Source organism: Triturus cristatus, chromosome 10 (genome assembly GCF_964204655.1).
Source record: "Triturus cristatus chromosome 10, aTriCri1.1, whole genome shotgun sequence".
Classification (NCBI taxonomy): domain Eukaryota; kingdom Metazoa; phylum Chordata; class Amphibia; order Caudata; family Salamandridae; genus Triturus; species Triturus cristatus.
The window spans coordinates 196,257,603-196,271,572 of record NC_140593.1 but is presented as its reverse complement, the minus strand read 5'-3'; the positions used below and the strand labels follow the sequence as shown (position 1 = coordinate 196,271,572).

Genomic DNA, 13,970 nt, shown 5'->3' with positions numbered 1-13,970 from the left:
CAGGTCAAAATGTGAATAAAAGTGAAAGTGTGTTTCAGACAGTAGACTTTCATACAGCACAGAGCGCACTCATTAGCACTGCACTAGCTGCTTAAATAAAGCTCCTCGTTGAGCGTGCCTGGCACGCACGAGGTGGTCAGGGCGCTATAAATGCTCTGCTGCATTTCAGTGCAGTGATGCGGACCACCACACTGAAATGCGTTCTTCTAACGCCTGATGCGTGGTACTTGGCAGGGCTGGTCAATGCTTGTTGATGCAATGGTGCAGATGCCTCGTGGCCATTCCCTTCTAAAACTGTTTATGAATTGCCAGGTTTGTGGCAGGTATTCGTTGTAAGAAAATGTAAATAGATAGAAATATTTTCTGTGCCTTTGCCCCATCTCAATTTGTTGATTCAAGTTTTTCATGCAGGCATAAAACCCATTGTGGTTTTAGGCAGCTGTTTTATGCAATGTCTTTTGGTAATAGGGTAGTTGCCTGCAGTATTTTCTGTGAGACCAATGTGTTCTTAATTTATGATTGCAAACTCTATGCACCTAGTCGCCGATTACATTCTAGTCACCCCTTCTAAGGTCAAACTATTCTCTTTTTGTGAACCACAATCTAGTACATTAGCACGTTTGACAAAGAGCTTCAATGTATTTATTGTATAATGGCAACCATCTTTTTTCAGTCAAACCCTTTAATTGTATAACAACTAGCCTACAAGGTCTGTGTTCTTTACTGCAGTTGTGGTCCCAGAGGTCAGGTTCCTGCCGACTGGCTCTTCATCTTTCTGTAGAACTGTTATAGACTTATACATTTTTTGCTGTTCTCAAGGTCGATGCCGGGAAAGCCCTTTTCCTAAGTATGTATAACCATGTAACAAAATAATGGTGGCGTCTGGTGTGGTGTCCTTTATTGGTAAGGAATTTTTATATAATTATATCTAAGAGTGCTACCAATAAACGTCCACCGCTTGTATAGTCTGCGCTCTTTGAATGCTATGAGGAGAGTTAAAGCTGGCCTGCAGATCACTTTATCCAAACCCCCCTTCTTACTGCTCTCTTAGGCATGTCCTAGACCAGCCATCCAATACTTGTTATCCACCTTTCTTTACAGCCATGAGTTACTGTGGAACCTTTTAGAAAACTTTCTAATGGACTGTTATATTGGGTTTTGGCACCAATATATCATTACAAATGTTATTCTATATTTTTGCTCTTAATTTATTTTGTATATGATGATGGTAGATAATCTATCACAATTTATGCTATATTAAAATCTTTAGTAAGTTGCAATAGTGCTGTTTCAATTACTCTACACCCTTCATCATCACAACCTACTTTTTGACCTATATTTACCCTCCCCACCACGCTGCCCCCACAAACCCATGCAAAAAGTCAGAGCACCTTGTGACTCAGATGTTTTTCTGAACCGTTGGCCAACTCGTAGGAGCTATTTTTGTGACACCGCATACTGTAAATAAATCCAGTCCCCATATTTCTATATGCTTAGGGTGGTGGGTTGATATCCATGCAGGAACTCCCACACCAGTTTAGTCTGCTGTACGGGAGTCATCTTTTACCACCAGGTCTGTATTTTGTTTTTTTTGCACATTAATCGTTTGTTTGAAGTGCACCTTTTCATTATCATAAGTACTAGCTAGATGAGAATGTAATGCACAAACCGTTCTGGGACTGCTGTGTTTGGACAGAAGTTCTTCTTGTTAATGTCTACTTGTTTACACAAGCATTACCTCATTGAAGTGGTTAGCAATTCACATCCGTATGTGACATAATTTTCTCCTCCTCTTTCTCCATTTCAGATGGTCAGCCTGCTGTTGATCGGGATTGCAGCGTGGGGTATTGGCTTTGGCCTCATCTCCAGTTTTCGTGTTGTCGGCGTGGCGGTGGGCGTGGGAATCTTCTTGTTCCTGATTGCTTTAGTTGGATTGATTGGTGCTATCAAACATCATCAAGTCTTGTTGTTCTTCGTATCCTTTCTCTTTAGTAATCCAGCTCATTGATTTAAATTTACATTTTCATCCATTATTTGAAAATCATAAGAAATACCACTGTTCTAGACTGCAAAGTTTTAAAAGGCTAAGATAGGATTTCAGTCTTCCAATGAAAACAATAATGCAGATTTGTGTGTGGGCCTTATTTACCAAGCAGAACCTCGTCTTAACTTAGACCTTGTGAACTCACCGTGATTTTCATGTGATTACAGTTTTCGGCTGATCCTATTACGTGGTAGGTCTACCCACACCTGTGCATGTACATTATCTCTGGAGACCAGGCGATGCAGAATGGTAGGTCTTTTGCCATTGTCTGGAAACACTCAAAATTTCTTTCACATGAACATGTGGAAAATTATGTTTTTGACCCTTACGTGTAGGGTCCACAAAGGACATACCTTCCTGGGTTCAACTGGTTATCTAGTTTTTAGAAATGGCCAGGGCTGCATGAAATGCTTGGTGTCGACTGACCCTGTCCCAAATGTTGCCGCCATTCCCAATGAGAAGAGAGGTAATCAGTTGATGATATTATAGGTTTTACATTTGCGAAGTATTTCTAGTTAGTATATAGACTGAGATCTAAGCAAGCTACACAACCTTGAATTTCCTTGGGTCTCTAGATTTCGGAAATACTCAAGGTTGCTAGGGTTTCCTGTGTGCTGGCCAACAAATAGCTTGAATACTGCAGCCATCCCTTGTGTAAAGTGAGAGGGTAATGGGAAATGCTTGGCTGTTGTTTAGACATATGGCCATGCAGAGAGGGGATGAATATGTCTTTATGCCTCCCCAGGGCTCTAAAATACTCTGATGCCCAGGGGTGGAGTCCAACACAAGATCAGCTGATGCCCCACCCATTCCTTTTCTCACTTTTATTTTCCTATAGTGGACTTCCTGTCAACCTGCAGGGGGCATATTGGTGGTTAATGAGCCGATATTTCCCTGGATGGAGGCAGATAGACTGTCTGGGCACAGGGACCCTCCCCATTCATGTTTAAAAATAATAGTTTTTATCCTTGCGGAATAGTGGACTTTCTGCTAACCTGGGTGGGCAATATGGGGGCACTTACTCCCATATGCCCACCCTGTGGGTAGCGAATGCTCACGAGATAAACAGGGAAAACAAGTGAGGAAAGGAATGGTGTGCAGGGCATGTCCATCTAGTCCTATGCTGCCCCACCCCCCCAATGCATTGTGTAGTCTTTCTGGTCCCACAGGGAGGCAGATTGGAGGGTTGACTAGACACCAGGTATTGATACCCAAAAAGGAGTGATGTGGAGCCAATCTTGGTGTTGTGGCTCACAATCATTTTCGCCAAACAGGAGATACAGTAAAACACAATTAACCTGTGAATGGCACAGTGAAACATTATACGTTATACTATAATTGAGCATTTACATACATTTGGTCGAAAATTACATCAGATTTATTTATTTAGCCTGGGCCTTATCTGTCATAGTGCTACCTGTGGGCAGATGCCAGTCTGAGTCTTCCTTACACAGTCTGTACTTGTACATGTGTGCAGATGAATCCTGCTCAGAGCCCTTACCCTCCTGACACAGTAGCTCAACTTATTTTAAAATGTGGGCACTGGAGGTTACAGCTCAAAACCATTTCTCATGGAGCAGTGGTTCTTAACCTTTTGGTTTCTTTGCAACTCTTACTTATCCTCCATTAGAAGCCAGGGATCCCTGCCTAAACAGTTTCTATGATTTGAACATGAAAACATAAACTACACTACAGACACAAGTTTGCTTCAAGCAAATACACCAATTATAAAATATTTGTTTTAATTAAACAAATATTCAAAATCCAAAATTTTAATGAGAAGTTTGGGGCTTTTCAAAATGTGGGTTCTAAAAGAGTAGAGTCTAGCATATCACTTTCTCTATTTTTGGTCATAATGCAACCTCTTTTTTGGTGCATGATAGTGCTTCAGTAGAGGCCGCCAATCATCCATGTCTGTTTGCTGTAGTTATGCTGCTCCTATGAATCAAGTGAAGGATACCAACTTAATTTTAGCCTCCAGTTTCAAACTCATTCACATTTACAAAGCTTTTTTTAAATTTCAGTTTTGCATTTTGATGTGTATGTGTATTTTATTCATCTGCTAATAATATTTAATTTTTTTAACAATTGGAAACCCCCTGAGTCGTTGTTGCAGGGGTTTGAACCACAAGTTAATAAGCCATAGCGCTTTTCACTTGGTGAGGCTTCACACCACACAGAAATGCCTTTTGGTGTTAATGTACACTACACTACACTACACTTATTGCTTGGTTTGTGCTTTGTAGATGCATCACACCAGTAGTGAATGGCCCAGCCAAGTGGGAGCAAACACACAAAACATCCAAAAGAACATGTTTGACCTTTTTCCTAATATGCAACATAGTACTGTTACACTTAATATGTGGCTCAACATGATCAAAATAATGCTCCCCGTTATGATCTATGACATCTAACAGTCAGCAGTACATGCTGGATGGCACTCATAGCTTACATTCCACACAGCCAGATTAAATATGTACTTTGCTATCATGCTACTCTTCAGCACTCTCTAGCAAAAACCACTGCTAATGAGTGTTCGTACCCATGTGTGAACCGATGCTTGCACAGGCATATCCAGGCACACTGATGCTCTGTCCCACTAACACATCCATACGTGTCCATCTGCTAGGCAGTGGGCTTACCTACTGACCTAGAGCAGTCGACTATTTGACTTCTGTGAACACCCACTACATCATTACTGGAACCTAGAGACGTCCACTGAGTCATTATTGGAATTATTGGACCTAGCCTCAGCAATTTTGATGATTTGAACTGCAAAACCACACACAAATAGTGAAACATCTATAAAAAAATACACAAATGATAAAATAGTTTATTTAATTCCCAAACAAAATATAAAAAATATCCTCATTTTAATGGGAAGGTGAAGGTTGAAGGTTTTCCAAATTCAATTTAGGCCACCCATCGCCATGTACCCATGTACTGCATTGTGTTACATGGAGTTGTGATGCTTCTACGAATCAATCTGAAAAAGCAACTTCATTTTTAACCTCTAGTTTCAAATTCCTTCACATTAACAGAACGTTTTAAAATGTTGATTCTTACATTTTGCTTCTTTTATTATTTACACCTTATTAATCTGTATTTTTTTTCTAAGCAGTTTGGGACCCCAGGTATAGGCACTGTGGCCCACGACCCACAAGTTAAGAACCCCTGACCTACAGAATACCAAAGCCCTCTGCCCTTCGCCCTTACTTTTGCAAGTGACTGGACTCCCACTCCAAGGCACCTTGAAAGACCTAGATTCTAGAGAATATCATATCTCAAGAGAAGGCCCTTGGCAAATGCGAATTCCTTCTTATTTTTTCCAAGCACAGAAATCAGTTTGACCCATTGTAATCAAAGACCTTGAAGTTGAAGGCTTCTCAACCTACCATTCTCCTCAAGTCCCACATTGAGATTCAAGACCAGATGATTGGTTGTATATTTGTCATTTCGTAGGACTTAGAGTGGTTTATTTTATTTTGACGGAAGGAACTAGGTTTGTGTCACTGAAGTATGAATATCATTCCTTAATCATCCTTCAAACAGTACATGATCATTCTCTTCTTGGTGTTCATCCTTCAGTTCTCTGTTTCTTGTGCATGTCTGGCAATGACCAAGGATCAACAGGTAAGGAAGGGTTATTTTAATAATGTAACATTCTATATGCTAATATTGACTTTATGTTCAAAATACTTTGCATTTGCTTTTCCTCCCCCAACCTTAGAGGTTAGTATCTCGCTCTTAGAAGTGACAATGCGGGCTGCACTCTTCTCAGGACATGGACTGATCTCGTTTCTTTTGTGTGCCTGCATTCCTTGTTCCTCCTTTCTTAACTCCCCTATCTCCAATCAACACACTCCCTGGTGTTCTCTGTTTAAAACTCAAAATAGTCCTCGTCTACTAGAGGAAAAACCAATTATTTGAGTCTTATTGCTGTGTGAAAGGATATGACTTGGAACTTGAATAGCTTTTAAAACAGTATGGTTGTCCTGGTATTTCGCTCTGCTGAGTCTGCATTAGTTGCTTGCTTCCCGCGAAATTGAAGGACAAAGGATAGTTATTGTCTGCATAAGCTGTATCCGGATCATTCTATCCTGATCCTTAAACTTTGAAGATCAGGTCCTTCTTGAAATGCCCACTTGCATGCCTCAGTGGCTTAAGTCCTATTTCATGAACTGCTTCTTTATTTTAAAGCCTGCTGCCTAACTTCTAAGCTTCTGGTGTTTCATTTAGTTCATAGCTTTGAGGCATATTTGTCGGCTTTCAGTCGGTAGTAGGCATGATACAGCTGAACCATCCCTTATGCAAAGATAAGGCATCAGTAGTCACAGAAAACAAACCCCCGTTTTAGTTACGAAACCTCAATAGCTGTGGAGGAAAGGGTCTCATTCCAGGCGCTTTGGTGTGGTGGATGTTAAGTAGGCACATTTACAGAACCCATGCATTGCTAATAATTAAATGGTTCAGGATCGCAAGAGTGCTATAAGAATCCACGGTCGAAAACCTGGTTAAAATCCTAGTTATGCAGGAAGCTTAAAACAGAGCTCTAGTTAAGGTTACTTTTCAATTAGTTGATGAAATCTTGCAGAAATTACAGAACACTTGCATGCCTTTGCTTTTGCCCTTACTTCTTCTATTCTACTTATCAGTGTTCAAATAAATAAGTTATTTGTTTCTTGGATATAAATATGAGAATATTGATAGCCAGTTTGGCTAGTGAAGAATCTTGGGGCGGCTGCTGTTGACTCCATTACAAATGTGCTGAAGGAGCACATAAAATATAAAGCCTGAGTTACCCTCATCCCTCTCGACCTCCTACTGGAACAGTCGAACTCTTTTAAATTTGTGCTGAACTAAATATCCAGTCAAAAGATGTTCCTTGTGGAACGTAACTCACTGGTGGCAAAATATTCACTGTAATAGGTATCCGGGTGGAACACACAGCAGCAGCAGCAGCTGCCCATTGGGGAATTCTGTCTGCATTTTCGAATGAAAGTTATGCAAAAGTGTCAAACCCAAAGGGTTAATTTGCAAATTGGAGGTAGAATAGACTAGGGGCCGTATTATACAAAGGGCTCACTTTCCCTGTTTGCTCCATGACGCACCTTTCAAAAGGTGCACCAGGGCGCAAACAGGGAAAGAACCCCATATCCCACTGAATATGCTGCCCTCAGTACAGTCGAGAACTCAGTGAAATACGGAGCTGCTGCTTTAAGGAGCTGCTCCATGTTACACGGCGCAGATGGCACTCACCTGCACTTTCAAGAGAGGTGAGAGATCCCCTTGCAGGCGTGTGCAGTCAGTGACTCCACTTGCCTGCAGGGGAGTGTCTGTAGGGTCCTTGGGGCACCCTTATGCCCATCGAGAGAGCTCCCTTAAAGAGACGCACTAACAGTGCACTACCTTTTTGTGGCACACTGTCCATGCACCTCGTGAGGACTTGTTTGCCTCTACCCCCACATTGGTAAAGTGACGCAGGTGCAGAGACAAAGTGATTCCCTCATTTGCATGGGGCCATATATAATATCAGTATTACAGAAGGGACTACACAAGAGTCAGTGGCCCCTTTGTAATACCAAACTGCCCTGTGGGCACACAAAACAGGTGCACACACCCGTTTCACCTCTGCGGCACTTTCTATACTATGGCCTCAGGTGTTTGGGACAAACGCATGTCACTTCCATTGATTTTCAGGCATGCTATAATATCGCACAGATGTCCTGCTTTTGGCCAGCTTTGAAGGCTACAAGGGAGTACAATATTTGCAACCGCACTGTGATCGTTTTAGCGAATTTCAATACTTGTTTGGTGTCTTTCCTGCCCATTTGCACACATATGTTGAACTGTTCATAAAATTGTAAATCTGTTAAATATATTGTATATAATTGTGCAAGTTAAGTTTACCTATTACCCCTGCCACTGGCTCAGGGAGGGCATCTGGGCACCGAAGCAGGAAATGTATGGGCCGAGCCAAGGTTGGGGTTAGGTGAAGGGTCTGTTCATCAGTTTTGTACGCGATTCAACAACTGAGGATGTGACTCTGATATGCAGGGGCAGGTTGTTCCAGGATTTAGGAGTGAGGTATGGGAAGGCATGACCACCAGATCTGGTTCTGTGTATGTGGTGGGGTGCAAGTAGGAGTCCAGCAGAGTGAAGGGAGACGTCTGATAGGTTTGTGGAAAGAATTGTATTTTAATGTTATCATTTGGCTACAAAAACAAAACTCAAAAGCCCTCGGCTGTTCCTTATTGCTATTTCTAAAATATGTGATCCAAAACGAAAGATATTATAGCTAACTTTGCTTATGGCATAGCATTGCTCTAGAACCAGTGGAGTACATAAGCAACCCATCACTGGTGGATAGAGGCTGCAGGTTTCTGCAATAGCTAGACATGTAGACTGTCAGAGTGGAGAAAAGGCTTGCAAAATGGAAATTATGATTTGTTTCCCTTTGTGGCTGGTACTGTAGCATTGATTTGCTGTATTCTTATCAGTGCAGCTGAGCAATAAAATAACAGCAATAACTCATTTCGATCGCAATCTGTGATAATGCTGACAGACTTGATGCCACCTTATGCCTACCTGGCTAATTCTTCACCCACCACGGACATCTGGTCGTTGTTGGGGGGATTGCAAGTTGTGTGAGCATACTCTCTTCATCTCTTTTACACATTTCTAACATGATGTACAAATTCCAGTCCATGCCAATCATTTTGTCAATGGGACTGTCTCAACCTCTTAAAGTCTAATATACAAATTGAACCAATACATTTCATATGTGGGTTCCTTAACATGTGTTCAGTCCTTTGCCCTTATACTGTAAAACCCACCACTTTGCCTCTCAACGTTGGATGTTTCTGTTTGATATGGAAGTGCTCATACAAAATGTAAACTTTTCTCGCCATGGTGACTTGGGAAAGCTCTGCTGCCGAATGAAATTGCTCCAGTAATAATTCAACAACAGCAGTGAAAGTCTGCAGAAGAATTCCTGCCTTCAACAAGACCACCTTCTCTCCCTGCCCACCAGGTTCACCACTGCACTGATTGGCACAGACAGGGTATGGTGATTGTGCTGTAGGCTAAACCTCATAGTTTGTCGCCAAGCCTCTGGTGGTAGGCACACAGATTGTATTATTGCCCACTGTGGTGGCACTAGTTAAGGTGCCGCCTCACTGTTCATAATGAGAATGCCACGCATCTTTGTTTCTGATGTACAACTCCAGCTCATCACTCAGGAACACATTGCATGTTTTCCCCTTACAACTTTTATTTTCATTTCTGTTTAAAATCAAGCATATGTCAAATTCAATGGCACTGAAATTGAACCAGTTTGTTTGCCATAGTGGAGGAGTTAGGTCAAAGAATGGTTAGCAGACGAATTGGGGGTTATTATGAAGAGAAGCTGGTAATCAGTAATTCGCTTAATAGCAAATACTCTGCCCAATTCTCGAGCACATAAAATACCAACAATCTCATTATCTCCACTGGGCAAGTGCAAGTGAGAAGCAGCCATGTGTACATGAGCATGATCACAGACAACTTAGACCTTTTTCTTCTCAAATTAAGTTCCAGTCCTGGATGGTTTACTCTTTTTGGGGGCTCGGTCAATGAGGTGCTCCCTGCGTTCGTAGAAAAACATAACCAAGTCTACATTTGTTTCAGTTCAATTCTGCTGTGTTCTTCATCTATTTTTGACATGGCATAGTTCCTTCTATAACCAACATGAAGGGCCTGTGGAAGAATGCTGAACACCTCTGCCAAGCTGCTGGCTCTGGTTAAATTTTGACAACATGCTGCAAGTGTCATTGTCGCTGTAAATGTTTTAAGGTGAACAGACCTTTTATTCCAATTAAGCTTTTTTCCAAATTCCAAACACCAATCAGTGCATCAGCCTCTGACTGTTTGTGTTCTGTCCTATTTGTTTTAAATTCAGTAGAGATAGAAAAGCACAAAGGGACTTCGGGCAAAGATTAGAGGTTTCTTTTCAGTCATAAAAAGGTCAGAAGGCCTTTCAATGTACCTGAAACAAATGTCTTTGAGAAGAGTTGGAACACATCACTCCATTGTGTCATTCCACAGACTGAGTTCATAGCAAACATCTCAAGAAGACAATGCCTGTATATGGGAGGAGGGAAGTAGTTTGACAAAGAGAGCTGCAAATACTAGTGTAATTTGCAGGGAGTTTATTCTGGATTAAGTTAATGAGTATGGTGTACTACATGGACTGTTAATTGGTGTTCCATCCAGTTTCCCAACACAGTTTGTTTTGGGGAGAATTCTGAATGGTGAGGCTGGCGTTGATCACAACAAAAAATCACACTGGGTTAAATTTGCCACATTCAACAAGAGCAAGAGTCTTTTAAAGAATGAGAGCACTAGCGAGCAAGAAAGGCCTGTCTCCTGGTTGTGTCACTAGCTACCCCATGATCTACCTGCAGCTGAAATTGGCTTGCTTGTTGTAAATCTGCTAAAATTAAGCAGTAGCCGGTATTTCGAATCCTAATAACCTCATTTGATTCCTCTCAAATGGTTCTTCTTGTTTAATGATTCAGTACTTTAATGTCCTGTGTTGTAGGTGTTCATTAGAAGACACTTTCTGAAACTTCTGGAGGTCTTGGCATTCTAGTTGAAAATACCATCCAGAAAAAAGTAAGGAGCATTGTTGGCCCAATCTTTTCTGGATCTAGACAACTCCAATTCTAGATTTGTTTCATTGGTGACAGTCTTTACTTTGGCCAACTGAAAACTGAATATGGAATCAATAATTCTGAACTGGGCACAGACTTTGTTCTGCAGAAGAACTATGGCAGAAACATTTTTCAAGGTGTTTTGAAATAAAATATACAAAAACTCAATAGATTGAAAATCCAGCTCTGAAAGAAACATTACTTTTGAGAAATATGGCCTGGTGGGGCCAACCTAGAATTATCTTGTATCATAAGTATCTCTGAGCACCAGCAACCACTTGTGAATTTTTCTTAAAACCTCCACCAAATAAGGAAGAAGCACAGTTGTGTTAATTTAAAGACCTTAAGTCCATTTTCAGCATATGATAGTGCCTTCTACCATATGGGGTATGGTGATCCTATTTTAGGTAATACATTCAAATATAACTGGTTCTTTGGACACCTCCTTTTATGAATTCCTGCTTGAAATAATTGGGTAGGTTTTATTCATGAACCCAACTTATTCTGCAAACAAACAAAGTTTCCTCGAGGTGTGGGCCCTGACATTTCTACTGCTGCAGAAATTACTATAACATATACTTATACTTATAGATTTGATTGATCCAGCCCCTATTAATGTCTTTTTTTGGTGTGCCCATTGTCTGGACATTATGACATTGAGGTGCATGGTTACTGTCAAGCACACTGTGAGCCTTCTCTTTTTGGACACTAACCATTGCATTTGAAAATCCATTTCAAAAGCATGTGTTTACTCACAGGACCTCTTATGGTAATATATATTGTTGCCCAGTAGGTATCCTCTTCTTTCCTAAAATATAAGCTTTTTGAGTAACTTGCTTTTTGACTGATCATCCCTGTGATCCTGCCTAGCCAAATCTGTTTGGGTGCACTTGAATATTAAGGGTGATGATTTATGTTATGTATTGCAAATGACTGCATGTACTTGTAGATGAATGATGTTCTTCTGTGGTAGACAGTGTTGACGTAGTTTAACAAACTTACTTAGAAGGACACCTTTTGAATCCATAAACAAAATGTAGTCAACTTGGCAGCAAGTGAAGCCTGTATGTATTTGGAAACCTTTCCACAATGTTGTGCCTATAACCCAAAAAATAAATTGTTAGGATACTGTTCCTGCTGTTCACGCCTGTTTGCTTTTTTTTTTTTTAGCATAATCTTTTAGAAGTGGGATGGAATCACACAGAAAATGCAAGACAAGATGTGGAGAGAAATCTGAACTGCTGTGGATACATGAGTGTGCCAAATGACACATGCAGTGCTGTAAGTACTCGCTTTCTTGTTTTTAGTTCTACTTTACATTATCAAAAGGATAATAGTAATGGAATGCAAAACTCTTGTGTTGGCAGAACAGGTGACTCTCCAAGAGAAAAGTAAACATCTGCTCTTTAATTTGATTTGTTCAGCAAATCGGTTTTGACTTTAGTAAATTATTTGTTAGTTTACTACATGATATACAGAAAGTAAACCTCCCGAAAAGTAGCCTGGCAATTAATATTGAGTGAAGTCTTCAAAAGTGTTTCAGTGATTATGAAGCGCGGGGAGCCATAAATGAAGTAGTTTAAGCTTGTTAGATGGATGTATTTGGACTAACAGATGTCACCAATGGACATTTTTTTATGTTGGAAATGATGATGGATTGTGATACTTTTATTTAGTAAATGATAAATTCACTCACTAATGGGACTTAAAATATTCTGCATTCTCATACCTGAAATCTGGACATTTTGCTTAACAGTGGAGAAAGCATCCTAAAGTTAAATTAGGTGGTAAATGTACACAGTGAGAGCAAAGAACAGGTTTGGTTGTTACACATTTTTGATTCACATGACAAATCGTATCGCTAGAGTTCACCAGTCTAAAATAGAAGTACTGAAGGGTCGCGGTGCAACAGTGGACAACAATCAAGCGTCAGAAGCAATGATTCCTCTTTATTGTGTTGAAACGTTAACACACATCTAAACGTAAGGGCTTCAAGATGAAATTTATGAGGTTGATTCAAATATTGTTTGGGGGAGGAAACATCATTTTTGAAATGTAAAATTATTCTAAAGCTATTGAAGAAAGGAAATTAGATGAGATACAAATGCTTTCTAATCCTTGGACACCAGAAACTGATATTGGCTTTGTAGGGTGATAAGATAAGACATCTAATACTATGAATTTGTAATCTGAGTGTCAGATGTAGGTTAAGGAGAGAGTATCCATGTCTTGTTTGTGTAATTTTTATTATAATACTTACATTGCGTACATATATGTATAATGAAACTAAATTGAACTTATTCATGTAGGCTCTGCTTATCCTTAAAAGTAAACTTACTTAAAAAAATTAGATTTCTGCAGTGGGTGGCCTTGCTGGCTGTAACAAAGGGTGAGGCACATAAATATCAGATCTCTTTGAACTCTGGGCTTATATGATATAAATTGAAGTTATTTCACCAACGTTTACATCTGGATTAATTACATTGTCGTAGGTCCATCAGGAATACCTTTCTATTGCAGTTTCTTACATTAGGAGTGCCTTTACTTTGTAGTTATGCCGGTATATTTTAATTCTGAAAATGTATTGTAGTAATTTTAAATGAGAGTTTTTTTAATTATATTAACACTATTTTGAATGTAATTTTCAATTGAATCTTTTCTTAATATAATGTAATTTTACACTACTCATCTCTGAACTCAAAATAAATCCTTAGCTGCCCCTAAATAATACCATCCCTGAACTTTAGATCCTCCTTACTATAGCTAAACACTACCCTTCTCCCGACCCTAAAAATCCTGTATTACCCTTAAACACGTCGCGTTGGGGGGGGGGGTTAATTTAATAACAAAAAAATATATTAAACGTACCTTCCCGCCGGCTGGGTCCTGCATTGTCTCTGCTTCTGCTCCTGCTCTCCTGCCTCTGGCAAGAACAGGAAGCAGGCATCCAGGCTCCCACACCTAAGCCAATCACAACGCTGCAAGCAGCATTGTGATTGGTCGGGATGCCGCCCAGCCAGGGGCTAATGGCCCGGCCATGTTCTCCATGTAGGCTGCATTGCAGCCTGCATTGGAGAAGGGCAGAGTGCGAATGATTGGTTTGGTCGGCCCCAGAGGGTTGACCAAACCAGTCATATGCACCCCGGAGTGGGCACACCACTCCTCCCCTACCCAGCCCTGCTCGCAAAGCAGTCCCACCCAGTAACCAAACCCATCTACTTTCTCGCAGTGCG

At 40.5% G+C, this 13,970-nt stretch overlaps 1 protein-coding gene across 1 annotated transcript in view; it reads left to right on the top strand.

The window, feature by feature from the left end:
• TSPAN13 (tetraspanin 13) overlaps positions 1-13,970 on the top strand; it is a 105,023-nt gene that overhangs the window by 64,068 nt on the left and 26,985 nt on the right. The window contains exons 2-4 of the mRNA XM_085630798.1: positions 1,808-1,975; positions 5,597-5,677; positions 11,908-12,018. Of these exons, the coding sequence (XP_085486924.1) occupies positions 1,808-1,975; positions 5,597-5,677; positions 11,908-12,018 (360 nt within the window). The remainder of the gene's footprint in view (positions 1-1,807; positions 1,976-5,596; positions 5,678-11,907; positions 12,019-13,970) is intronic.